The sequence below is a fragment of the Triticum urartu genome, chromosome 7A (assembly GCF_056163025.1).
Source record: "Triticum urartu cultivar PI428250 chromosome 7A, HENAU_Tu73, whole genome shotgun sequence".
Classification (NCBI taxonomy): Eukaryota; Viridiplantae; Streptophyta; class Magnoliopsida; order Poales; family Poaceae; genus Triticum; species Triticum urartu.
In genome coordinates this window covers 708,886,599-708,911,958 of record NC_141879.1, presented here as the reverse complement: position 1 = coordinate 708,911,958, position 25,360 = coordinate 708,886,599, and the positions used below count along the sequence as shown (strand labels likewise).

The following is a 25,360-nucleotide window of genomic DNA, read 5'->3' as shown; positions in this document are numbered from 1 at the left end:
CTGCAAAATTGCACAGCTGCGACAAACTTTATATAGTACTCCCTCCGTCCCAAAATAAGTGTCTTAACTTTGTACTAACCCTAGTACAAAATTGTATTAAGATTGAGACACTTATTTTAGGACAGAGGAAGTACTTATCAACTACTACCTCTGTTCACTAATGTAAGACATTTTGGCAGTTCAAATTGAACTGCCAAAACGTCTTATATTTTTTTAGGAACAGAGGGTGTAGCATTTTCTCATGGCCGAGATTGAGTATGCATGTTCAGTTGTTCAGTTACTTTTCATTTTAGGAATTCTTCAGTCGTCATTAATTTTTCTTTTCATTCTTCATCAGCCCTGGATGTGTTTTTATTATCTTTATTCAGTTCTTATCTTCTTTTCTCGTTAACCAAGGTATTTTGTCATCCACACTTGATGATGGGTATCGACAGACCCTGCCCCACAGGGAGAGGCTGGGGGAATCAGAAAAGACTTCTTTCTGTCCAGAAGCACTAAAAATTAAATATTTTGGCTTTGCATACTTTATCTTCGCCTTTCTACATATTTTTGTTTCGTGTAAGTCACTAAGTTTATACTTGTTATTCCTTGATAATTTAAACAAGAAAATATTGTATTTTCAGAGGAGTTCTAAATTACATCCGCGTGTTCATATAGCACCATTCAGATTTCATCTTTTTCTTTAGTTTAAGGCTGTTTTAGATGATGCTTCAAGAAAGGCTGGCAAAGGGTTGTGTCAAGGCTGATGTAAGATCAGGCTGCTTGTGCGTGCAACCTTCCATTAAAATGAATGCCATTTTGTTTTCTCATAGCATCATCTGCTAGCAACTGTTTTCGCAAATTGTTGTTTGTAGTACACTGAAGTTTGTCATGCCCAGTTCAGTTGCCCATCATCTATCTATATATCTATCGGCTGGGATAAGGATCGATTCCTTGGTCACACCATCAACAAAGCCTACTACTACTTAACAGATAATCTACTACTGCAAATAAAACAACCAGCGGTCCGCGGCAGTGGCAAAACCACAAACGCGAGGAATGGTATCAATCAATCCATCCATCGACCTCACATGCTAAATCTTCCTTTAATTCCTACTTGGTGCATATCTAATAACGCACGTTAGTTAACTTACGCTTTCTTGGTGCCCCACATACGGGTCATGTCAACACCATTCCCTGATGTATAATAATCCTGCATACCATTGGCAACGGCAGAACGGGGATAAGGCCGGCCAATATAACCAGGTAGGCGTTAATCACACAACTGTCAACAATCTTCTCACTGTCATAGCCAAAACAAGCTTCTGAAAACTGTACCATGTTTTGCACCCTCATCTTACAAACAAACTGTATCACAAACTGCTATTTAAATTCCAGGGTCACGCCCTTAATTTCGGCAGGGAACAGCCGCACGGTCGATCAATGTTACACTGACTGAATCCCGGGTCCAGACAACTACAACATGAGAGGAACAACAACATAGTCTACATACGCATGAGCCAACCAGCCAACTGTAGATTAAAATCGTTTTCTTGTAGGCGAGGCGACGGCCAGGCGACCGAGATCACAACCACTTTGAGTTCTGACGACGAGGGTGTTCATCTGACAATGACTCTCATCCATCGACTCTGTGCAACACAAGGCAGGAGTTAGTCAGGTGATGTAGAAAACAAGCTAGCTAGAACAGATTATAGTGGGGGCTATACTGTATATACACAGTATTATTACAGGCAGAAGCAGAACAACATTTGTGTCCCATTGGTAATATTGATCTCACCTGGATTTGAAATTTTGTAACCGTAAACACTCAACTTTTATGTATTTAACGCCATAACTTGCGCAATGCACGTTGGATCAATAGCGAGACAGAGGCATGCATAAGCTTAAAATAACAGTTTTCCTAAACAACAGCTGGCTGTTTTACAATCGGTGCACGGTCAAGTATAGAACTCCACTAATAGTAATTTCTATATCCAGTTTCGTCCTTTCGGTCAATTCTGTAGACTTACTACATTGTACAGACAATAATTATGCTACATGGGCGGTTAGGAACTGTCCTTCTGGAACGTCTGTGGCCTTAATTGTAGGGCTAAGCGCACTGTTGTTCGCAATGTAATCTCAGCTGTTTCCCCGAACATTGTCTGCCCCCAGGAAACTAAGTTGGATTCCTTCTCGTTGCCCCATGTCATCGAGACGCTTGGTCCTTGCTTTGTGGATTTTTTCTTTCTCCCGGCCATTGGCACCCGCGGTGGCATTCTCCTTGCCTGGAACTGCAACAGGTCTCCATCTCTAGTCCGTACGTTGGCCAGCACCACATCACGACCCTTGTCTCCTCCACCTCCGGCGCGCACCCCTGGTGGATCACCGGCGTGTACGGACCGCAGGAGGATGACGAGAAGATCCTGTTCCTTGAAGACTTGAAGGATACCCGCGCGTCTTGTGCTGGCCCTGGCTCCTAAGGGATGACTTCAACCTTGTCTCATCATCGGAGGACAAGAGTAATGGACGTATCAATCGCTGCACTTCGAGCCGTTTCCGTCGTTTCATTGCTGATATGGAGCCAGGGGACGTGTACATGCATGGCCATCGTTATACTTGGTCCAATGAGCAGGGCTCTCCCACGCTGGTTCGCAATGATCGGTTCATGTGCACCTCTGAATATGAGAGCTCTCGCAGCCGTACTGCCTTCTTTGGTGCCTTGCCTCGACAGGCTCTAATCACTGCCCGATGTTTCTTACTACTCGCCGCGTCACGCTGACCCAAAACGGTTCCACTTCAAGCATTTCTGGACCAAGCTCGACGGGTTTCAGGACACGGTGGCGGACGCGTGGGGCGTTGTTTACGACCCGGATCCGTATCGGCGCGTCTACCTATGCCTCAAGCACACGGCTCGCCACCTCCAGAGCTGGGCGGCTCGTACCTCCGACCATGTATCGTTGCAACTCATGATTGCATGGGAATTGATTGCCCGCGGCTCAAGATTTTAGAGCCCTATCCCCCTCCGATTCCTGGCTACGCCGCAATCTCAAGCGTGCTTACCTGGGCCTGGCTTCCCTTGAGAGGTCCATTGCTCGCGAGCGTGCACATTTCTTCTAGCTCAAGGAGGGTGATACCAACACCGCATTTTTCAAGAACCATGTGGCTCATAGGCAAAAGAAAAACCGCATCTTCTCCCTACGGCACGAGAACACCACGATCTACGACGAGCCGGGCATGGCGGAAGTGGCGTTCCACCACTTCTCCTCGCTCATTGGCACCTCCAGCCCTTGCCAGTTCTCCATCGACCTCGACCAGATTGAGGACCGCTCCTTTGATCTCTCTGATCTTGAGCACCAATTCATGGAGGACGAGATTTGGCAGGCTGTGAAGGCGCTCCCTCGCGGCAAGGCCCCGGGCCTCGATGTGTTCACCTCGGAGTTCCTTGTGGCGTGCTGGGATACTATCAAAGCTAACATATGTGCCGTGCTCGACAAGTTCTACTCGCTCAATGGGTGCAGCATGCAATGCCTCAACGAGGCCCTCATCACGCTCCTTCCGAAGAAGCAATATGCCTCCACCCTCTCGGACTACCGGCGAATAAGCTTGATTCACCTCATCGCCAAGCTCATTGCCAAGGTTTTATCGCTCCGCGTCTTGGTCAGTTCGTGTACACCAACCAGAGCACGTTCATAGCGGGCCGGTGCGTGCACGACAACTTCATGCTAGTCAAGCAGACAACCCGCCAGTTGCACAATCTCCGGGTCCCCAGAGTTTTCCTCAAGCTCGACATCATGCACGCCTTCGACACGGTCTCCTGCCATTCCTCATAGGTGTACGCCACCTGGGCTTCAGGAGACGTTGGATTGGCTGGATCGTCATTCTTTTCTCCACCTCCAGCACTCGTGTCCTCATCAACGGATCTCCTAGACCTCCGATCGCCCTTGCTTGCAGATTGCGCCAGGGAGACCCCATCTCCCCCATGCTCTTCATGATGGCCATCGATGCTCTGAACTCGCTCCTCCTACATGCTCATAGTCGCGGACTGCTTCAGCGCCTCACCGCTCGCCATGCCCCCTCGAGCATATCCCTCTATGCTGACGACGTCGTTGTCTTCTGTCATCCTTCAACCCAAGATCTGTGGGTCATCTGCGAGCTGTTACGTGCCTTCGACGAGGCGCCTGAGCTTTGCACTAACTTCGCTAAGTGCTCGGCCACGCCCATCTGGTGCAATGACCCCCCGCTAGCCACAATCAACTACGAGCTCGCCTGTGTCGTCGTCTGCTTCCCCATCACCTACATCAGTATCCCACTCTCAATGAGGAAACCCTTCGCGACGTCGCTCCAGCCTATCGTCAAAAATCTTGTCAAGAAGCTTTCCACCCGGCACGCGACGCTTCTCTCCCATGGCGAGCGCCTTCCTCTGGTTCGCCACGTGCTATGTGTGATCCAGTCCCACATCATCGTGGTCATTGCTCTTTGCCCGCCAGTGCTCAAGCAGGTGAACAGTACTATTCGTGAGTTCCTCTGCCACGGCCGAAGGAGACCCACAGTGGCCACGGTCCCATCCATTGGCAACGTGCCTGCCGACACCTTGAGCTGGGTGGCCTCGGCATCCCGGACCTTCACCGCCAGGGGATCTCGCTCCGTGTTCATTGGCTGTGGTTGCAAAGCAGGGACCCCACCAGACCTTGGTCGCATCTTCACCTCCCCAGCAACCTAAACGCCTCCTCCATCTTCTTGCATCCACATCCTGGTCCGTCGGCGATGGACGTACCTGCCGCTTTTGGACAGATCCTTGGATCAATGGCAAGGCCATCTCTGAGTTGGCTCCATCCCTCCTTCCACTCGTGCCTCGTCGTTGGCATAAGCGCGGGGTGTTGGAAGATCTTCATGGTCGCAGCTGGGTGGCCGACCTCCATGGCGCCTTGACGCCAGGGCTATGACTGAGTATGTGCAACTCTGAAGGTTACTCAGGCCCATCTCCCTCTCCAGTTCTCCAGACTGCCTGGTCTTGCGTTGGATCACCGACGCCAAGTACTCCGCCTGGTCCTGCTATCGTATTCTATTCGTCGGATCTACTTCAGCCCCCCACTGGCGCCTCACGTGGAGAAGCTGGGCACCTCTTCGTGTCAAGATGTTCACTTGGCTCGCCCAGTGGCCATCTGTGTGGTCCACTCGGCCATCCTCGGATCACCCAATGACCACCGCAAGGGCCTAGCCACGTTGGCTCTTCTCATGGCTTGGTCCATCTGAAGGCAGCGCAATCGGTGCATTTTTTATGGCGAGAATCCCTCCATCTCACGGCTTTTCGTGTCTAGCTATCAGGATGAGGCTAGATCTTGGGCTAGGGCAGGCGTGCACGGCTCAGCATGTTACTAGCATAGGGTCCTAATCTTGCACTCGGACTGAGCAACCCATCACGAATGATCTGCAACTCTGTCTTGCCTCTTCCGCACAAGACATTGAGTTTGCACCCCCAATCTCTTTTGTACCCTCTCTTCCTACCAATGAAAAGATAAACACTCTAGCATATTTGTGAAAAAAAAGTACTTCAAAATCTTGGCATATTGTCTTATGCAATTAAAATCTTCAAAGCTGCAGGTGAGTTATTTATCGTTTCATGTGCTTAGGCATATTAACTTCTAGCTGTGTCATTTTCATTCACACTATCTATTTCCCTCTTCTCTTTGTATATATATTCATCAACCTTTTCCGTGTCTGTTCGTCACCCAAGTCTATTTCATCAGTTCTGTATATTTTTCATGTCAGTTTTAGAATTGATGTCTTTCATTATTTAATTTTGTCCCTCACTCTTCAGTCTACTTTTCTTCCTCATTATTCAGTCTTTTTTTCTAGTTCTCTTCATTATGTATTCTTCTATCTTTCTTTCTTGACTGAAGAGATAAATGACCAGAACAAGACTTTATACAGTGTTGGGGCATTTCCTCATTCCCTCCAGTCTAGGGACCTGTTTCTAGTTGTTGTCAACTCCCCCCCCCCCCCCCCCCCCACACGCACACACGCACAAACACACAAGCACCCCCAGGCGAAGGGGAGACAAGAAAACGACTTCCATTTTCCTCCTTCAGTGGTCCTAGCCGCCTTCCTTAACAAGCGCTCGAGCCTCCTTTGTGCCGCCTTCCTCATAGAAGCCGCTGGGTTGACCCCGAAGGCCGAATTCAATGGTAGAGAAGGCTTTAATAATTTTTTTGCCTCTTTTGCCTATGTCATTCTCAGTACTCCCTCCGTCCCGAATTACTTGACGCGGAAATGGATGTATCTAGACATATTTTTACCATTATATCCTTTCCGTGACAAGTAATTCGTATCCATTTTTGCGACAAGTAATCCTGGACAGAGGGAGTATTTGTTTAGTCTTACCTATTCTGGTTATCACTCGGAGATAAGGGTGTGCGTTCAATCTTCCGTTCAGTCAGTTTGATATAAGGCTCTAATAAGTTTGTTCATTCTTCAGTTTGTGAGCTACAATCATTTTTTTCAGTTTGAGTAAAAGTAACCAATTACAACTTACTTCAGTGAATGTTTAGTCATTGTTAGTTCTCTGTCATGTTCAGGTTTTCATTCCTTTCCACTTCAGCTTTCCTAGGACGTATCTAAACTACCGGTTTTGTCCATGACCAAACTAAACTATAAGGTTTTGATTCTTTAATTAAATCCTTCATTTTTTTTGCTTTCTACTTCAAGGCTTATGCATTCTTTACTGTACCTTTCCAGCTCCTCATTCTTCTTGGTTCTTCGGTCATCATTTTTGTGAATGTTCGGTGTTCATTTAGTATGCATCGCTCAGTCCTAACACCATCGAAGCCTACACCCTGCAGGTTCTATTATAAGTTAGTTCTTGTTCAATGTTCAGTCCTATAGTATTTTAATCTTCAATTTCATTATATTTTACTTCTTTATTTTTAATTTTTCCTAGGAAGGAGGTCTTTCAGTCTTCTATTGATGGTATTTTTCATTTGTTTCTCTGACATCCTTTCTGTCTATCTATCTTTCAGGTCTTTACTAGCAAGTATCTAACTGAGCTTGCTCATCTATTTACCTTAGGATCCAGTATCAGCCTAAATAGTTAACTTATCTATGGGTGCTTAGACTTTCAGTTATAGAATATCAAGGCAAAGAACAGTAGTAGCTGACATTGACTATACATGTCCATTATTTATTTATTTCTTGACAAATGCCATGCAGGCATGCCGAGTCGGCTACGAAGACTCTAACAAGGATGTCAAGAGTCAGTCCCTCTTCGCATCTCTATCAAATCACTTCAAAACATCATTGGTACATGTTGTGGTCAGCCGTAATACACCGTGCAACACATTCCTCAGTCTTTTTGCCTCGTTCCTCTTTCATTTTATTAATATTTCATCAGCCTTTGTTCCTCAGTCTATCCTGCAAAATTGACAGCTATTTGTAGGCGACCACACTTTATTTATAGTACTTATCATCTAGCATTATCTCGCAGCTGAGATTGAGTATGAATGTTCAGTCCTTCAGTTAGTTTTCATTCTAGGAATTCTTCAGTCACCATTAATTCTTCTTTTCATTCTTCATCAGGATTGGATGTGTTTTATTATCTTTATTCAGTTCTTATTGTTAAGGAGTATTAGTATTGGTCTAGGAGTCCTTATTAGTCTATGTTTAGTTTCCTTGCACCTCAAGTCTTGTGTAATATATATATGCCCCTTAGGCCTTCAATAAAGATAAGTTGCTTTCCTAACATGGTATTAGAGCCTAGGTTTAGGTCTCCGGACGCCGCAATTCGTCCTTACGATCCACTAGTTTTTTTTTCTCGGTCAATCTATTCTTCTCTGGGTCGATCTCGTCTTCTGCTGTCGTTCGCGGGGCACCTGCCGCCCAGCTGCTTCGCTGGATCCAAACTGGTGACGAGTGCGCCCATGACGTGCGCCTGCACAGCCGTGATCGCCTGCATGGATCAAAGCCCGCCTCGCCTGGTTGGCTACTGTGCTGCGTTCGCACCTGTGCGCCAGATCGGGTTACCTCGTCCAGCTCCAGATCGATGTGCGTGCTGCTGCGTTCAGGCTGCTGTGCTATAGCTGCTGCTTTGCTGCTGAGTTCGCTCCTGCATACTAGCTGCTGTCTTTCCGTTCCCATCTTGATTTCAACAACAAAAAAAAGGAGTCCAATGTCTTCTGCATACACGATGGATTTTGCATCTTTGTGTCGTGTATGCTTCCTAGATTTTACCTTCCTTGTTTTCTGCTGTGTCCACCAAATCCGTTGATATTTTGTGTTTCTCATGTCATGCGAGTCCACCAAACTTTTGTCCGTCAGCCTTTTTCTGGTCATTGTCCTCTCTATAGGATTTCTATGGCCTCTCTTTGCATTGTTGATCTAAGCTCATTCTCTTGCCGCCGAGCTTCTTTCGCTGTCAGTTTTCATGGGCCATGATTCTTTAAGCAATGCTTCTTCTCTTGATGGCCATCTTCTTTTAACAACCCATCTTCTCTTGATACTTCTATTGTATCTTCTATTGGTGCGGTGTCTTCCTCTGATGTGCCATCTCTTCGTTATCCCCTTTGGCGACTCGACAGGTTTTGAAGACTCTTCATGCTACGACGACACTCTCAAGACGCGGATTTGGATTATCATTTTTTTTAGTATTACACTTCTTCAAATGCAATGCTATTGCATACGCTTTGCATTTGAGGGGGGGTGTTAAGGAGTATTAGTATTGGTCTAGGAGTCCTTATTAGTCTATGTTTAGTTTCCTTGCACCTCAAGTCTTGTGTAATATATATATGCCCCTTGGGCCTTCAATAAAGATAAGTTGCTTTCCTAACACTTATCATTTTTCTCGTTAACCAGTTTTTTGGCAGCACATTTGATGATGGATATCAATAGACCCTGCCCCATAAGGAGAGGCTAGGGGAATCAGAAAAGACTTCTCTCTGTCCAGAAGTATTAAATATTTATTTTGTTGGCTTTGCATTCTTTATCTTTGCCTCTCTACGTATATTTGTTTCATGTAAGTGACTAAGTTTATACTTGTTATTCCTTGATTCAAATTTAAAAAGAACATATTGTATTTCCAGAGGAGTTCTAAATTACATCCTTGTGTTCTACATGCTTGTGTTCATATAGCATTATTCAGATTTCATCCTTTTCTTCAGTTTAAGGCTGTTTTAGATGAACTTGGTTTTTGCTACATCTAATTTCAGGTGCTTCAAGAAAGGCTGGCAAAAAGTTGTGTGAAGGGCTGATCTGATGTCAAGATCAGGCTGCTCGTTCTTGCAACCTTCTATTAAAACGAATGCCGTTTTGTTATCTCATTGTGTCATCTGCTAGCAATTATTTTAGGAAAATTGTTGTTTGTAGCACACTGAAGTCTGTCTTGCGTATTTTCCTTTTGTCGAGCCTGCCTTTTGTGTTATTTTGTTTTGCATCACACCTTGGGATGAAGAACTTAGCTGGAGCTTTCCCCAGCTACCTTTTTGTTACTTTAGGCCTTCTACAACCTAGTCGGCTTTTACGGAGACTTGGAGGTAAACAACTTAGTCTACATGAACTGCGAAACAAAGAAAAACTTGGGCAGCCTAAATTTTGTTTGTTTTAGTTTAACAATGCCCAAAGCAGTTACGGCATATGGAGTCGTTAGGGGGGAGGAGTGGCGGACCTCGTCGTTGGAAATTACAAAGCGTTTTCGCTGCCAAAACAAACATTCCATGGTCAACGCCACAAACAATGGTGTCGAGCTATTAGAGGTCAACATTACAATCCATGGCGCTGAGCTCATGATGGGGGTCAATGCAATGGACTATATCATTGAGTTCTAAAAGCTCCATGACGTTGACGCCGGAACCTTTGTTTTGATCGTGAAAACGGTATTTTTTTTCCAAACCTGAGGTATGTGGCGCAGGAAAATTCAACGCCAGAGAGGTTGGCGTTCAGAGAAAGGGTTAGATTTGGTGTAAGTTTGTGAGGTGGGCCATGGAGAATCAATTTTGTCATTTCTCAACCCTTGGCCAGCGCCGTTGCTGTGCCGCTTCACTGCCCCGGCCATCTCTCTAAATCCTGCTGGAGCTGGTGGGAAGGGGGGGGGGGGTCTAAACTCAATCACAAGTACCTGCATCACCTCCCACCCCACCGCTAGTTTCTTCATGGCTCGCGGCTCGCAGTCAGCCGCATCGTCTTTGGCTCGTCTCGCCTGACTTGTCTCCACCGTGTCAGGCCGGGGCGTCGGCGGCCCGGGCTCAATCGGACCAATCATTGTCATTCTGCTTTTCCTTGTTTTCTTTTCCGCCTTGTGTCATAGTCCTTGTTATCGTAGTTGCCGTGGCGGCACCATGAGACAATTGTTGTTGGAGTTATTGCTAGCTGTGGTTGCTGGCGTGGATACTGGGGAGATAAGGCGGACACGGAAATTCTCATGGAGATGGGAGAAGACAAGGAGACATTACTGGAAAGTTCGTGGGGAGGCCCCATATTTGACGGCTGCAGCAATTTTTTGGCATGTGAACCACCACGCGACATAGAGATTAATGTTTACATATTTGGCATGCATATGCAGGGAAGACTCCGAAATACGCAGGTGAAATGTTCAAACTATTATCTAAAAGGAAGAAAAAGAAACAGTGCCCCACCTATAACGGATGTTGTGAGGCGGATTCGAATCAAGCTGCCATACAGACCATAGCAGTTAAGCATATTTATAACGAAACAGTATCAAAGATAATATCATAGATGTGCACATCAACACTTCTTCTATTTATAAAAAAGGCAACAAGATGAGATGTGCTTGAATGGCATGCATTTTCGTGAGGTGAGTGAAACAGTTGAAAGGTAAACTGCAACTATCAATCCTTCTACACCTTGACCACACAATATTCCTCGAAAATAATTGTTGATTTCATAAGGCCTAATTAATGTTATAGTGGATGCGTAAGCTATGCCAAAGATCTTTTCTCTTGTCTGAGTCTCTGAAAACATAACAATTTACTTCTAAAAAAGCACAGCAATTTGAACAAACAAACACAACAACGAATCACAATTAGGTACCGGTGCTTGATTAGCTTCTCCACAAGTACAATATAAATAACCACTAGACAAACAATCAACTGCAGTAATGAACAAGCTGGGAGATAACCATGAAGGGAATGATATAATATAACTAGGATGCAATAGAAAGCTTACCAGTTCATATTGTTGGTGAAGACAATAATGATGGCGGGAAGTTGGTATATATGTGCGCTCGAGAACAACCAAACTTGGAAGGTTCAATAAACATCCTCTCAAGCTGCGCTGTCTTGACATCCAGTGAGAAAAATTCTATCTTTGATGGGGTCCGTGATAAGACTTCGTACGGGCTAGCTTCAGCCCTTAATAGGATCAAGTAATTCTGTGTTGCATAGTCTGTGAAATAATACTGATGCCCATAACCTAGTGAGACTTTCTTCAGCTGGCCAGAACTCTCACCTTCGTTTTGCCCAACCATATAACTAAGAACAGATTCACCACCTTCATCTCCATCATGGATGCCAAACATTCCAAACCTGCCTTCCCCTGCATCGACAATAGCTAATTTTTCGTCCCATTCTCCAGGTGGGAAATCTGCAATGGAGAACTCCATAGTCTTAGTGTCAAGCACGAGCAACTTGTTCTGGTTTAACGGCGAGTCCCAGTAGATGCAGCCACCTGCGAAATGAGGCCTCAGAAAACAGAAAGGGTCACTGACAACGACTATATCCCTCCAGTCCTGGGACGATGAGGCGGCACGCCATTCCCCGGTGCTCGAAGAGAAGACGAGGACGGCCAGATTAATTCCACAACGTGCCATCCAGATCACTCTGAAGTCAGTCTCTTCAGCCTTGTTGGGTGAAATGAGGAAGGGCACACAAAAGCGCCCGAAAAAATTGTTGACCGAGTTCCAAGGTTTTGGATCCCAAGCGAGCCTTTTTTCTCGAGGGGCACCGAAATTCACGGTTCCCACGGTAACCACGAAATACCGGAAAAAATTCGGACGAAATTCAAAATCAAATTTTGAATTCAAATATTTCAAATTTGATATAGATAAACTTTTAACTCTATGATATGACAGACTTTCTCCTAGCGTAGTGGCTGAACACACGCACCCACCGATGCCGCTTGGTCAGAGATTTCGAGTTCGACTCCTGCGGCTCCAGAATTTTTCAACTCTGTTAGTTTTTTACTTTCGCATTCTAAAAAAGAAAGAAAAAGTGTGGTAGGTAATACTCGAACCCGCGACCTGCAGCTCCACAAAGCAAGCCTTTGCCACTATGCCAGTGTGAGCACCGTTGCTACATGAGAGATGCCGCTTATTTAACAGCACAGTGATCGTTTGAATTCAAATTTCAAAAAAACTCGAATTTTTTTGCTTGGTATGAGTGTTTTCTGTGGGGTAGCGGTAACCGCTCGGGATCGCGAAATTTCGAGCGGTACCCAAACAATGCCGAGTTCTCCACCGATGCCACTAGATCTTCGGGCACTGGGGGGAGCAGGATGTACCTCCGGTGCAAGGGGTCGCACACCACGAGCTCGGTGAAGATCGGGGGCTCCTCGTCCTTTTCGGGCTTGCGAGCGAGAAGGACGCGGCCGTCGCGGCTGTCGCGGACGCCCCATCTGCAGTAGGAGGGGAGGAAGGAGAAGCTGAAGTCAGCGGCTAGGGCGAGCGCACGGGCGGCAGGCGCGGAGGGGTGAGGCGGCGGAGCGGGATGGAACTGGCTATGCGCGAAGAAGCCGAGGACTAGTGGTGCATGGAGGCGGCGGAAGCTGCGGAGGAAGGAGCCGTCGGTGACGACTCCGCGGAACGTGACGCAGACGGCGGAGGCGTGGGCGAGGTCTTCTGGGGTGGGCAGCCAGAGGAATATCTTCTCCAAGAGGTCGCCGGGGATGTCCGGCAAAGTTTTCTGGCTGGTCTCCATTGGGAAGAGGAGGCCGGGCGAGGGGAGAGCCGGCCGGCGGGGGAGCCGGCCGCCGGAAACCCTCGACGACGACGACGGCTAGACCAGATGGGATCGGGAGTGTTGTGTGCTGCTGGAGTTCAGTTGAGCGATTTTTTGTGCTGCCATCTGGATCTCTGGGTCTTAGAACGGCAAGAATGCGTAGCGGAACATCTCTGGGCCCATACGGGGCCGTCCTTCATGCCATTTTTTGTTTTGTTCAAACTGCTAGAGTGCCAATTTGGAGAGCATTTAGATTCAGATTTGTATGAGCTCAAAAAAATAGATTCAGTTTTGTATTGGCAAGTCCGGCTGTGCTTTGTAAACATAGTTGAGTGTATGATAGATATTTTTTCTTTACTTTGTATATAGATGAAATAAGTTTCGCCTAGTCAAAATATTTGTCCATCATATATAATGAACTTGTTTGTCTTTCATAAAGGTAAATATGTCTTGTAACAAAACTCAAACGGGCATCTACTCTAAGTTGATTGACCTTGACTTGAGTGACATTGGGGGCGGCGAATACCCGGACAAAGATCTTTGGTTGGAGGTGGTCTGGAGGTTGCCATTAGCGACGAGGCCATTTCCATGCTGGCCTCGAGTGAGGTGGGGATGGCGAGTAGTCAGACGAATATCTTTGCTTGGAGGTGGTCTGGGATTGCCATCAACGATGAGACCATTTCCCTACCAACCTCAAGTGAGGTGGGGAGGGCAAGTAGTTAGATGAATGTCTTTGCTTGCAGGTGGTCAGGGATTGTCATCAACGGCGAGGCCATTTCCCTGTCAACCTCGAGTGAGGTAGGGTAGGGAAGGTCAAGGTGTGGAGGAGCTGACTGCCAAGAACCTCGGAACGACAGTACGATAAAGCTTTCTTGCCTTTCTTGGGTGGAGTGGGGCTAGGGGGACTCGTAATTTTCTCATGTCGTTGAAATAGGCGTTGCCCAGTCAGTTTCTGTAAGAGCATCTACAGCCGGGCGTCCCAAACCCTCCTCAAACGTATGGACGGCCACCCGGTCACTCACCGGTCATGAAATTTTGACCCAGACAGACGCCTCAAACGGGCCTCAAAAGCCCGGGCTGACCGGCACCCCACATATCCAGCGCAAATATGGGGCGGATATGGGGTGTGCCCGGGCGCGCCTGGCCCACCTAACCCCACATATATTCATCCCCGTCCGCTCGACGGACCAAACCCTAGGGACTTCACACTCCTCTCCCTCCGCCACCGGAGCTCACCTCTGGCGATTTCCGGCCATCTCCGGCATGGTGGGCATCGGATCTGACTCCGACTAGTCCGGATACGTCAACTGGGGTGTCATCCCGTGCGGGTTGTAGGAGGCAATGGCGGTCCGCATTGCACTCTGCTGCTCCCGGGAGGACAACGCCCAGCCGACAGAAGGATCTGTCCGACGTGACTCTATAACGTTAGCTCAACGGGCACTCGGGTCCTCTTGGGCTGGATCATCATGGTCCCGGCAAACGGAAAATCTCTCCTTCCCCATCACGGGTCGGGCGGACTATGAGTCCCACCAGGAACGGGCAGCCCGCTGTGGGAAGGAGAGGATAAGGGCCGCGGAGGCCCGTTTCGCGGCGGAAATGGCGGTTGATGCGGCGGCGCAGGCGGCCTAGAGAAGGACGCCATCCACGCTCGCATTGTGAAGAAACGACAGTGGAGGAACACGCTCGCCCTCGCCCGAAAGCAGAATCAGGCGGTCCGTGTCATTGCCGGACTACCACTTAAGGAGGAGAAGGAGGACAGCGACGGCAAGGACAGCGACGGCAAGGAGCGGATCCGGCTCGATTCCTACCACATCTTCGACCGGTAGTTCCGCGAGAAATACAACAAGGACGCCAGGAAGGGCAAGTACAGCCGTGGATGATCTCCACCATAGCCAAACATGCCAAATTTTGGTAGTCGGGTGACCTGGGTGACATGTTAGTAATGATGGAGTAGCCGGACGATGTGTGTAATGCATCGACATAGTTGCATGAGTTTGTATGAATTTGAGATATGATAATTGAGGTGTCCAGTTGTGAGAAGGCAAATTTGAGGCTTGACCAGTTAGTGTCCGCGGTCGTGCCCGGGCGCATTCGCTGCCGTTTAAAGTGCCGAATTTAGATAAAAAATTCCATCTATTAATTAAAAAATGTCATCTATTAATTTAAAAATGCCATGTCTTAAAAATTAAAAATATCGTCTCTTAATAATTTCAAATGCCATATCTTAATTAAAAAATGACAAATCATAGTAATAAAATATGCCACCTCTTTAAATAAAAAATTCCATCTCTTAATTGAAAATGCAATCTCTTAATTACAAAAATGTCATCTCTTAAAAATAAAAAATGCAGTCTCTTAATAATTTCAAATGACATCTCTTAATAATAAAATATGCCATCTCTTAATACAAAACTGCCATCTCTTAAAAATATACAAATGCTATCTCTTAATAATAAAATATGCCATCTCTTAATACAAAACTGCCATCTCTTTAAAATATAAAAATGCCACCTCTAAATATAAAATTGTTATCTCTCAATTAAATATTGCCATCTCTTAATGATAAAAAATGCCATCTCTTAGTACAAAAGTGTCATCTCTTTAAATATAAAAATGTCATCTCTTAATATAAAACTGCCATGTGACATACTTCAAAAAACAATAAACTTCAAAATCAGACCACACAAACACTAAACTAGGTAAAAGCGGATGGGGCAAATGAGATTCTAATAATCACCGCAGTGCCTAACACAACCTAAAACCAAAGTCTCAAAATGGAATTTTGGTGTACTCCACTTCGAAAAACAATTACCTAAGTTGCACAATTCAGGGACAGCTGGAAAAACAACATCTCCCAAAAATAACCATACAAGGATTACATAAAAGCATTTAGATAGATACACATCAGTTATAACACTAAGATGATTATTTTACGAAGAGATGTGAGACCAGGGGTGGAGAGTAATTGTTTGTGCCTTTGTTAAGTATGCTCATGAATGATTCGCCTCCTCCCCCCCCCCCCCCCCCCCCCCTCGTGAAAAATACCAAAAGGCATTTTTTTGCGGGGTACCAAAGGCCATATATTAACTAGCATAACCACAAAAGCTGCAAATTTTACCTCCCTTACCACATTGCCCAAATCCTAGCCATGCTCTTGGGGAACAACAATAACTTAGCAAGATTGAGAGGCAAGGGACTCGGCAAACCGAGAGGCGTGAAGCTGATTGATCTTGGAGATACAACTACCCTTCTAAGCATACAACCAATGGTTGATTTTCAAAAGATCTCACTAGTAGCTAGAGAAACCAACGGTTCACCGTATTGACCCTGCAACAGGGATTCACGAAACCAAAAGGATAATACTAATTGAGCTCCTCCTCTTTAACTATCTTGTATTCCCAGTAGTAACAGATACGATATAGTAATGTTGATGACACTTTCCTGTGCTCTCTGCTGCAACTCATGGCTTAAATTATTACAAATTGAAAACCCACGCATGATACAATTCAGTTACCTACATAGCCTACTAACTAAAAAACAGATTCTTTTGAAAGAAATTAAAAACAGATTGATTGTCATGCTCAAAGCTTAAATTATACTACTCTCTCTGATACAAATTAATTGATGCTCTCTTAGTTCAACTTTAGTAGATTGGAGGGAGTATTTAAATTCAATCAGAAACATAACTAAGCTGATTTAGAGTCTCAAATTGAAGCAAGGTTAAAATACTAGATTAGTTCTGGAAACATGTGTGCCCCAATACGTAGCGAACTAGTGATAACAAGGGGTAGCGTCATATCGAGAGAAGGCAGCACTGGTAAGTGATAAGTGCTAGATTCTTGGTTAACTGGGAGTCTGGGGCCGACACTCTTAGTCAGCGAACAGACAGATCGATGTTACTACATTAACCGAAGCTACCCGTAGCATGAAAGGAGGAACAAAGACATGACTACATTCTGACTCAATCGTTTTTAAAGAGTTATTTGTACAAACTCAACACTACATGAGCAAAAAAGAACAAACTGTAGATATTCTATTATAGGCTGACAAAGAATAGCCTTTGTCCCATAGGTAAGATTGATCTCAGCTGAATTTGAAAATTGTAAATGAAAACACACATCTTTATTTGCACGGGAACATTATAATATGCAATGCAAGCTGGAATACATAGTCATCTAGAGGCATGTAAACATAAATCATCAAGTCTTGGAAAACTTAGATCATGCAAAATTGGTAGATTTGTGCTGCGGGCTTCGAATATTATACCTGGTAGAGTGGCAGTGATAAACTTCTAACTTCACGCCCACAACGATGTTAATTTCAATGTCACATTGTTTAGGCAGGGAACAGCCAGACACATCAATGTTACACAAACGGAAGCTAGAGGCAGCATGGAAGGAAGAACATAGACATCAGGGTCACTTTGTGATAAGTCCACGTCATAGAAATTGACTCGACCTTAACAAACAAGACCCTTTTTTTCAAACAATAGAGAAGAGGAATACTGATCTAAATTCGATTCCGTCTGTACATATTCATTACTCCGGGAGCAAAAGGAATAAACTATAGATATTCTATTGGCTAGATATAGTATCATAGGCTGACAAGAATATCAAAGGAATAACGCCTTCTAAATTAGGATACCAAAGCGGGGAAAATAGGGGGGTTTTGAAGGACAATCAACAAAAAGAAAACATTCCTCCTCCATACAATTAGCATGACCACTGCCAGCTGAATCATTCTTGATTCAGATGTCACACTCTTAGGCAGGGAAGAACCAGATCGATTCTACACTAACCAAAACATACACATCAGGCTGGCGGGTTCTGCCTCGTCAAAACTGCGCTACGGAGGGGGCAGCAAATAGCAGTATTCAGAAGTTCAAATATATACAGCCAAAAAAAGGCATGTAAACATGGCGAAATGAGTCCTAGAAAACACAGGTCAAGCAGAAGTGGTACGACCTCTGTTTCCAAATATAAGACGTTTTGGCAGTTCAAATTGAGCAGACAAAACATCTGATATTTAGGAACAGAGGGTGTACCTTTCGTTTACAGGACGTCGTATATTACCTAGTAGTATAACAAACTTTCAACTTAGGTCGTTGGGCAGCCACACTCAACAATCTATGTGGTCCTCTAAATCATATATATACATATATTATACTTATACTGGGTGTGAAATGTTGAGCTGCCTATAACTGATGTTATGAGGCTGATTTAAATCACACAGCTTCTAAGCACAAGCTGCTCTTTCTATTCAGAGCAGCAACGGATCTCTTTTTTGCAACCATACCAGTCAGATTCATTTCAAAACAACTGACACTAGATAGATTTATATACGCGAACAAGATGAGTCGTACTTCACCTTCACAAACTATTCGTCAAAAATAATTGTCAGGTTCTAGTACTTTGTGATTTCAGGAGGCCTAAATTAATAGTTGATGCATGTCACTGATTTGTTTCCTCGTCTGATTCCTTTGAGCAGCAGTTTGAACAAACAAGACAACAGATAACACAGTTATGTTCCATCAGCTTTCCCACAAGCACAAGAAAAACAACCACTATTAATTAAGCCACGTGAACATGAATGGCAAAATGACCAGTAGTACCAAGTGCAGCACCGCAGATTCCCACATCTTGTAAGCAAGGTGTGGCCACCTTCTGCGAGAAATCCGTGGTGTTGCAATCACAATCTCCCTGAGCTTTGCGGACATGAACGTTGATCTGACTATGACTCCATGGAATCTGAGCAAAATAAATAAAAATTAGAAATTAAGCTCAAATTGTTTCAAGAGCTTATGAGCAGAATGGAACAAATCATTGGTCTTATATTAGGCCTGAAATAATAGTCGTATCAAAGGCAGAAGCAGGGTATCATTTCGTCCAATTGGTACTGGTCTCAACTGAATTTGGAATATGCAACTGGCCAACTGCAAACAATCACTTTTATGTGTTCAGCACTATAACTTTGCAATACTTGTAAGTTGGAATATATAGCTACACAAAGGAATGTAAACATAACAAAATCAGTGCGGCAAAACTTAGGTCATGCAAAATTTGGTTGCTTTGTGTTACAGGACTTGGTAAGGTACCTAGTAGAGTATACCAGTACAAATAATAACTTCTAAAGGCATAACCATGCAACAAACTATGCGTGTCATCTGCCATCCAACAGAGATGCCAACACTACTCTAAAGGCATAATTGTGTTGTAATTGTACACCTTAGGCCACTAATTTCCTTTTGGATGGCTCCGATCTCAACGTTTTACTATGTGTTTGCAGCACTAGCAGCATCCCAGGAAAAGCCTGGCATAGAAGCAAGCTCTGGCATAAGAACAGTAACTCATTCAAAAGATCAAAGATTTTTATTGGGTTTTGTGGATTTTCTTTTGAGAAAGGAGCAATTGGACCCGAGAAACACCTTAGAATTTTCCTAACTCCTTGTTCCTATCAACCTGCCTTATCCCTCCCATATTTCTCATTGTTTCCAGCATCGGCATTCGGTTCGTCACTCTTGGCCATAATATGCTCCCAAGCCTTGGAGAATTTGCTTCCCATAGTGTATCTGGTCCCTGGTATAACAACACGAAGTAGCATCGGTTCCAGCCAGGAGACCATGGGCAGTGAGAAGCTCCAGCGTCAGAGAGTGAGCATGGGCAGAGAGAGGCTTTGGCGGCCCAAAGGCAAGCACAGGAAGGAGCGATAGAGGATGATCATGAGCAAGCGGTTGTGAGTATGGCGGCAAGCATGGAAATAGTTTCGGACTGCGTGGAATTAAGGACGAGCAGCAAGCACCTGGAGTAATCCTAATTTGAACCAGTTTTACTTCTTTTAACAATGAAATGTCCTTATATTGTCGTCGCAAAAAAAATCATTGTATTGGGCCGGGCCTTCTAGGTTTCGAAGCACTACGTAAGGCGTTTGAAATCGGAACCGTCCAAATGGAAAGAAAGGCTGGGATGTAAAATGGCACGACTATGCCGTTTCAATTACCATCTCCGAAGCTAAAGTGGATCTATACTTGTATCGAAATGGCTTCACACACGACACGGACTGCACGATCTGCGAACTACACAGTGTGCATGCATCAGCTAATAGAAAAACCAACTCCCTCCTGCATGTACGTGCGCTGCTGTGCTGCCACATGGGATCGTGCACACGTTGGCTGCAATTTCATCGTGTGTATAGCATCGCTCTACTTGTATTCCTTTTCAATTACCTTTACCATAAAAAGTAGTCCTCCAAAATAAATACTATGATTAGCATTTTGTGAATTGATGAGGCCTAAAATAACAGGCTACGTATAAGCTAATTTGTCTTGTCTGGTTATCTTAAAAATGGCCAGTGGAACAAACAAGACAATGAATCACAAATATATTCCTGAGCTGATTAGCTTTCCCACAAAGGAAGAAAGATAACCACTACCAAATCATGTAAACAAGAATGAACAATTGTGATAATTACGTATCAGGCATTAGGAAAATTGCGTGATAACTATGAAGGGAAGCAGATAACTGAGATGCAATAGAAAATTTAGATGAGCCAGCGTCCCTAGAAAGGCCCGGTATATGTGGATGAGCCAGCTCTGCCATGCTATCGTTATGCCTTATCCCACCTGTATTTGTGACTATTTGCGCATCGGCATTTGATTCATCACTGCTCTACCCAAGATTGCCGAACTTGCTTCCCGTAGTGTATTTGGTCCCTAGTGCAGCAACACAAAGTAGCGCCGGCTCCCGCTGGTGGAATATGGGCAGTGAGAAGCATAAGCATAATGGGCAGTGAGAAGCGTTGGTGGCCAAGAAGCAAGCACATGATGCAACATCGGAGGACGATCATGAGCAAATAGTGCGGCAGCACACATGGAGATAATTTCGGGACTGCGTGGAATTAAGAACAAGCATCGAGCTCCTGGAGTAATCCTAATTTGTGAACCAATGTTACCTTTTTTTAGCAATGATATATTCATGTATTGGGCCGGGCCTTCTAGGCCTTAAAGCACACGGTAAAACATTTGAGATCAGAACCATCCAAATGGAAGGAAAGGCTGGGATGTACGACGACACGACTATACCTTTTCAATTGCCTCCTCCAAAGGTAAGCTGGATCTATACTTGTATTTATTTTCAAAGGCCTTGACGATAAAAACTAGTCCATGCAAATAAATGATGTGATCTAGCAATTTTGTGAATTGACTAGACCTAAAATAACAGGTGATGTATAAGCTATGTCATAGTTATTTTGTCGTATCTGACTATCGTTAGAACGGCCAATGGAACAAACAAAACAATGAATTAAACTAATATTCCTGAGCTTGATTATCTCTCCCACAAGGAAGAAAAGTAACCACTACTAAATTGTGTAAACAAGAATGGTCAGTTGTGATAATGAGTTATCAGGCATTAGAAAATTTGTGTAATACTCCCTCTGTAAATAAATATAAGACGTTTCACATCACTACTTTAGTGATCTAAAACATTTTATATTTGTTTACAAAGGGAGTAACTATGAAGGGAAATAGATAACTGTGATGCAACAGAAAATTTACCCATTCATATTGTCGGTGAAGACAACAACGGTGGTGGGAAGTTGGTATATAAGTGTGTCCTTGATATGCCAGACGAGATAGGTTTACACCAAACACTCTCAAGATGCAATGTCTCGACATCAAGTGAGAAATGTTCCATATTCGGCGGGTCCAACCCAAGGCACCTAAAACAGCGAGCCTTCTTCCCTTTCTAGGAGCAAATACCTCCCTGTTGCAACTCCGATACAATGATGGTAGCTATAATCTAGCGAGATTGTCTTCTCCATCTGCCAGTGGCTAAGATTCTCACCTTGTTTTCACCCAACCATATAACACAGGATACCCTCAAATTCATCACGAATACCCAACAGCCCAAGCCTGTCTTCCCCTGCCTCCACGATAGCTATATCTGCCATGTTCCATGCTTCGAGTGGCAGGTCAGCAATCGAGAACTCCATCCTCCAAGTATCCAGAACGAGCAACGTCTTCCACCTTTCATTTGTCTTCCACTTCCACTAGACGCATACACAAGCATAATAGTGCCCGAGAAACAAAGGGTGCTGCGGTGTAATCATGGTCAACTCGCCCTCCCCAGTGAGCAAATCCGCCAAGCCCTAGGATGCAGCGGCTCGCAATTATCTGGTGCTCGAAGAGAAGACGAGGATGTATACCTTGATGTTGGAATGTGTGAACCAGGGTCTGGGTCCTCCACTGAAGCAACTAGGTCATGGGGCACTGGGGGAAGCATGATGAATCGCCGGTGCAAGGGGTCACACACCATGAGGTCGGTGAATACTGGGGGTTGCTCATCCACCTGGTGGTCGGGGTCACGGGCGAGGAGGACGCGGCCGTCGCGGACGTCCCGGACAGTCCAACTAAAGTGGGAGGAGAAGGAGAAGTCGGCGATGCGGGTGAACGCGGGTGGCCGGCGCCGCGGGGTGAGGCAGGAGGGGCGGGTGGAACCCTTCACAGTCAACGAAGCCGAGGAGTGGCGGGGCGTGGGGGCGGTGGAATCGGCGGCGGAAGGAGCCATTGGTGGCGATTCGTCGGAAGGTGCTGCAGGTGGCGCATGCGCGGGCGAGGTCCTCTGGGGTGGGCACGCAGAGGACGATCTCGGCATTTGTCCCGGTTCTTTAGCCCAGGGGGCCGGCCGGGGCCTCGTGGGCATTGGTCCCGGTTCGTATGGACCCATTTGTCCCGGTTCTAGACACGAACCGGGACCAATGGGCCTCGCTCCTGGCCCACAAATATTGGTCCCGGTTCTTGGCTTGAACCGGGACAGAAGGCTAGGCTTTAGTCCCGGTTCCAGCCACGAACCGTGACAAATGAGTTGCCTATATATACCCCGTCGCCGCATCAGAACACTCCACAGTGCTTTGTTTTTTCTGGCCGGCGAGGAGAGGGCATTTGGGTGCTCTAGCTCACCTCCTATGCACATGAGGTGTTGATAAAATGCCCGAGCCACGCTAGTTAAGCTTTCTCCTATCTAAACTCGACCATCAAGCTCCATTTTCCCCGAGATTTGTCTAGGTTTAGCGGTCTGTCATGTCCCGTCCCCGTCTTCACCGCCGCCGATCGCCCGCGCCGATCTCGTCGCCTGCACCACCGTGGTGAGCCTCTTGTTCTTATCTTCTTCTGAAAGAAAAAAAATTCTTACTTTAGATAGATACTTGTCTAATTTTCTTACTTTTATTATTGCTTGTTATTATATAGTGCGATGGTTTTGGTATCCGCCCCCGTCAGCCCTCGTCCTGGCTATGATTCGGATGTGGTATATATATTATCTTTTAAAACTATTTGGTTCATTTATTGTTTATGACAATTATGCCCATCAAGTTGACATAGATTTTATTTATGTAGGAGGTAGTTGAACCGGAAATTCCAACCGACCCTATTGTCAAGAGGTTAAATTTAGTTGAAGAAGAAAACAATTATTTGAAGGAAAAAATAAAAAAATTGAGGAGAAGATGATATTGGAGTTGCATGTTGCGGATGTCGTCGATGATCACCAGATCAAGATGGATGCAATGCGGTTGAAGATTAGAAAGATTAGAAAATATGCCATTCATACCGAGACTTGGTATCATTATGCTGTTGGATCAATTTTTACCTTGGTTGTGATTATGATCGCATTTGTTGTTGCATTGAAATGTTTTACATAGTTTCAATGTATGGTTTAACTAGATGCTCTGGAGAGCTATACGTTTAGTACATATAGCTATCATTATGTACTTTGTTTTTAATGTGATAATGAACTTCTATTAATTTGGTCAGTTGTCTATTCATGAGAGCTATATGTACTAAATTGATGATGTGGCTTTGAATGATGCATTCTTAACACAGAAAAACTATGAAGTTCAAACAAGTTAAAAAATGAAATCCCTTTGTAACAGACGAGTTTTCGTATGAAACCCTCATACTTCGAAAGAGATTGTCCGTTTTGTACACGAAGTGCATTCAGTTTTTGCCGTAACCCTATCTACTTTCTTGCACATGCTATGTGGGTGAAATGATGATACCATGCCAACTTTCGACCTTTTCAGAGTTCATTTGAAATGCTTTTCAATTTCAGGGTCTTATAGCTCAAAATAATCAGTAAATGCATGAAAAATAACAAATGAAGTCAGAAAGGGTTAAAAATTGATGATGTGGCTTTGAATGATGCATTTTAAACACAGAAAAACTCTGGAGTTCAAATAAGTTAAAAAATAAAATCCCTTTGTAACAGACGAGTTTCTGTATGAAACCCTCATACTTCGAAAGAGGTTGTCCGTTTTGTACACGAAGTGCATCCAGTTATTGTAGTAACTCTCTCTACTTTATTGCACATGCTATGTGGGTGAAATGATGATACCATGCCAACTTTCAACCTTTTCAGAGTTCATTCAAAATGCTTTTCAATTTCAGGGTCTTATAGCTCAAAATAATGCCACCAACCGGTACGAATGCCCCCCTTTGGTACCGATTGGTGCCACCAACCGGGACTAAAGGGGTCATTGGTCCCGGTTGGTACCATGAACCGGAACCAATGCTCCTGGTATATAAGTAACACTTCGCAATTTTGCAGAGTTCATCGCCACAGTTGCCCCCGACGACGCCGAGACGCCTCCAGGCTGCCCCGACGCCGCTCGCCGCCCGCCGCCCCAGCTGTCGCCGTCGCCCGTGCCCTCGCCGTCAGCCGCACCCTTGCCCGACGCCATCGTCACGCGCCATCCCTGCCCCGACGCGTGCCACCCCTGCCCCGACGCGTGCCGCTCCTACCCCGACACCGTCGCCGCGCCACTCCCCGGGCCCCTGCTCGCCCCGACGCCGCCCGCCGCACGCTCCCCCCTCTATGAGCACTGCGCCTCTGCCAGCCCCGCCGCCGCCGTGCTATTTTTTTTAGTTATACATGCTATTTTTACATGTTTTTAGATTTTCATATATGTATGTATGTATTTTTTTATGTATGTTCATATATGTATGTATGTATGTATGTATTTTTACATGTTTTTTGTATGTATGTATGTATTTTTTCAATTGTAATGATGTTTTAAAGTATACATATATGCAAAAGTTAGATTTTTAGAAAAGTTTTATCTATATATGTTCTCTGATTTAATACATTAATTTTAGGTTAGTTTTATTTTTAGAAAAGTTTTATATATTTAGGAAGACGGAAGAGAAGGAAGAAGGAAGAAGAAGAAAAAGTTTTATATATGCAAAAGTTACATTTTTTAGAGAAGTTTTATATATCTAGCTAGGAAAGGAAGAAGAAGAAAAAGAATGAGAGGAAAAGGAAAATAAGAAGAGGAAGAAAGGAGAAGAAAAGGAGAGGAAAAAGAGGAGAAATAAATAAGAAGAGGAAAAAAGAAGAAAAAGAAGAGGAGAAGAAAAAAAGAGGAGAAGAAGAAAGGAGAAGAAGAGGAGAGGA

The 25,360-nt window shown here is 44.9% G+C and overlaps 1 protein-coding gene and 1 pseudogene across 4 annotated transcripts; both read right to left on the bottom strand.

The window, feature by feature from the left end:
• Positions 1 to 11,152: 11,152 nt before the first annotated feature.
• On the bottom strand, positions 11,153 to 12,896 carry LOC147961893 (uncharacterized). 4 transcript variants are annotated; one of them, XM_087535347.1, is made up of 3 exons: positions 12,424 to 12,896; positions 11,733 to 11,873; positions 11,153 to 11,663 (listed from the first exon to the last, which is right to left on the bottom strand). In XM_087535347.1, the coding sequence occupies exons 1-3, from the start codon at positions 12,894 to 12,896 to the stop codon at positions 11,153 to 11,155; spliced, it is 1,125 nt and encodes a 374-aa protein (XP_087391473.1). The 4 variants fall into 4 exon arrangements, with proteins under 4 accessions (XP_087391473.1, XP_087391471.1, XP_087391472.1 ...); XM_087535345.1 differs by having other exon boundaries at positions 11,153 to 11,873; XM_087535346.1 differs by having other exon boundaries at positions 11,153 to 11,858.
• Positions 12,897 to 21,942: 9,046 nt separating this feature from the next.
• Positions 21,943 to 24,647, bottom strand: LOC147961892 (uncharacterized; annotated as a pseudogene).
• Positions 24,648 to 25,360: the final 713 nt, after the last annotated feature.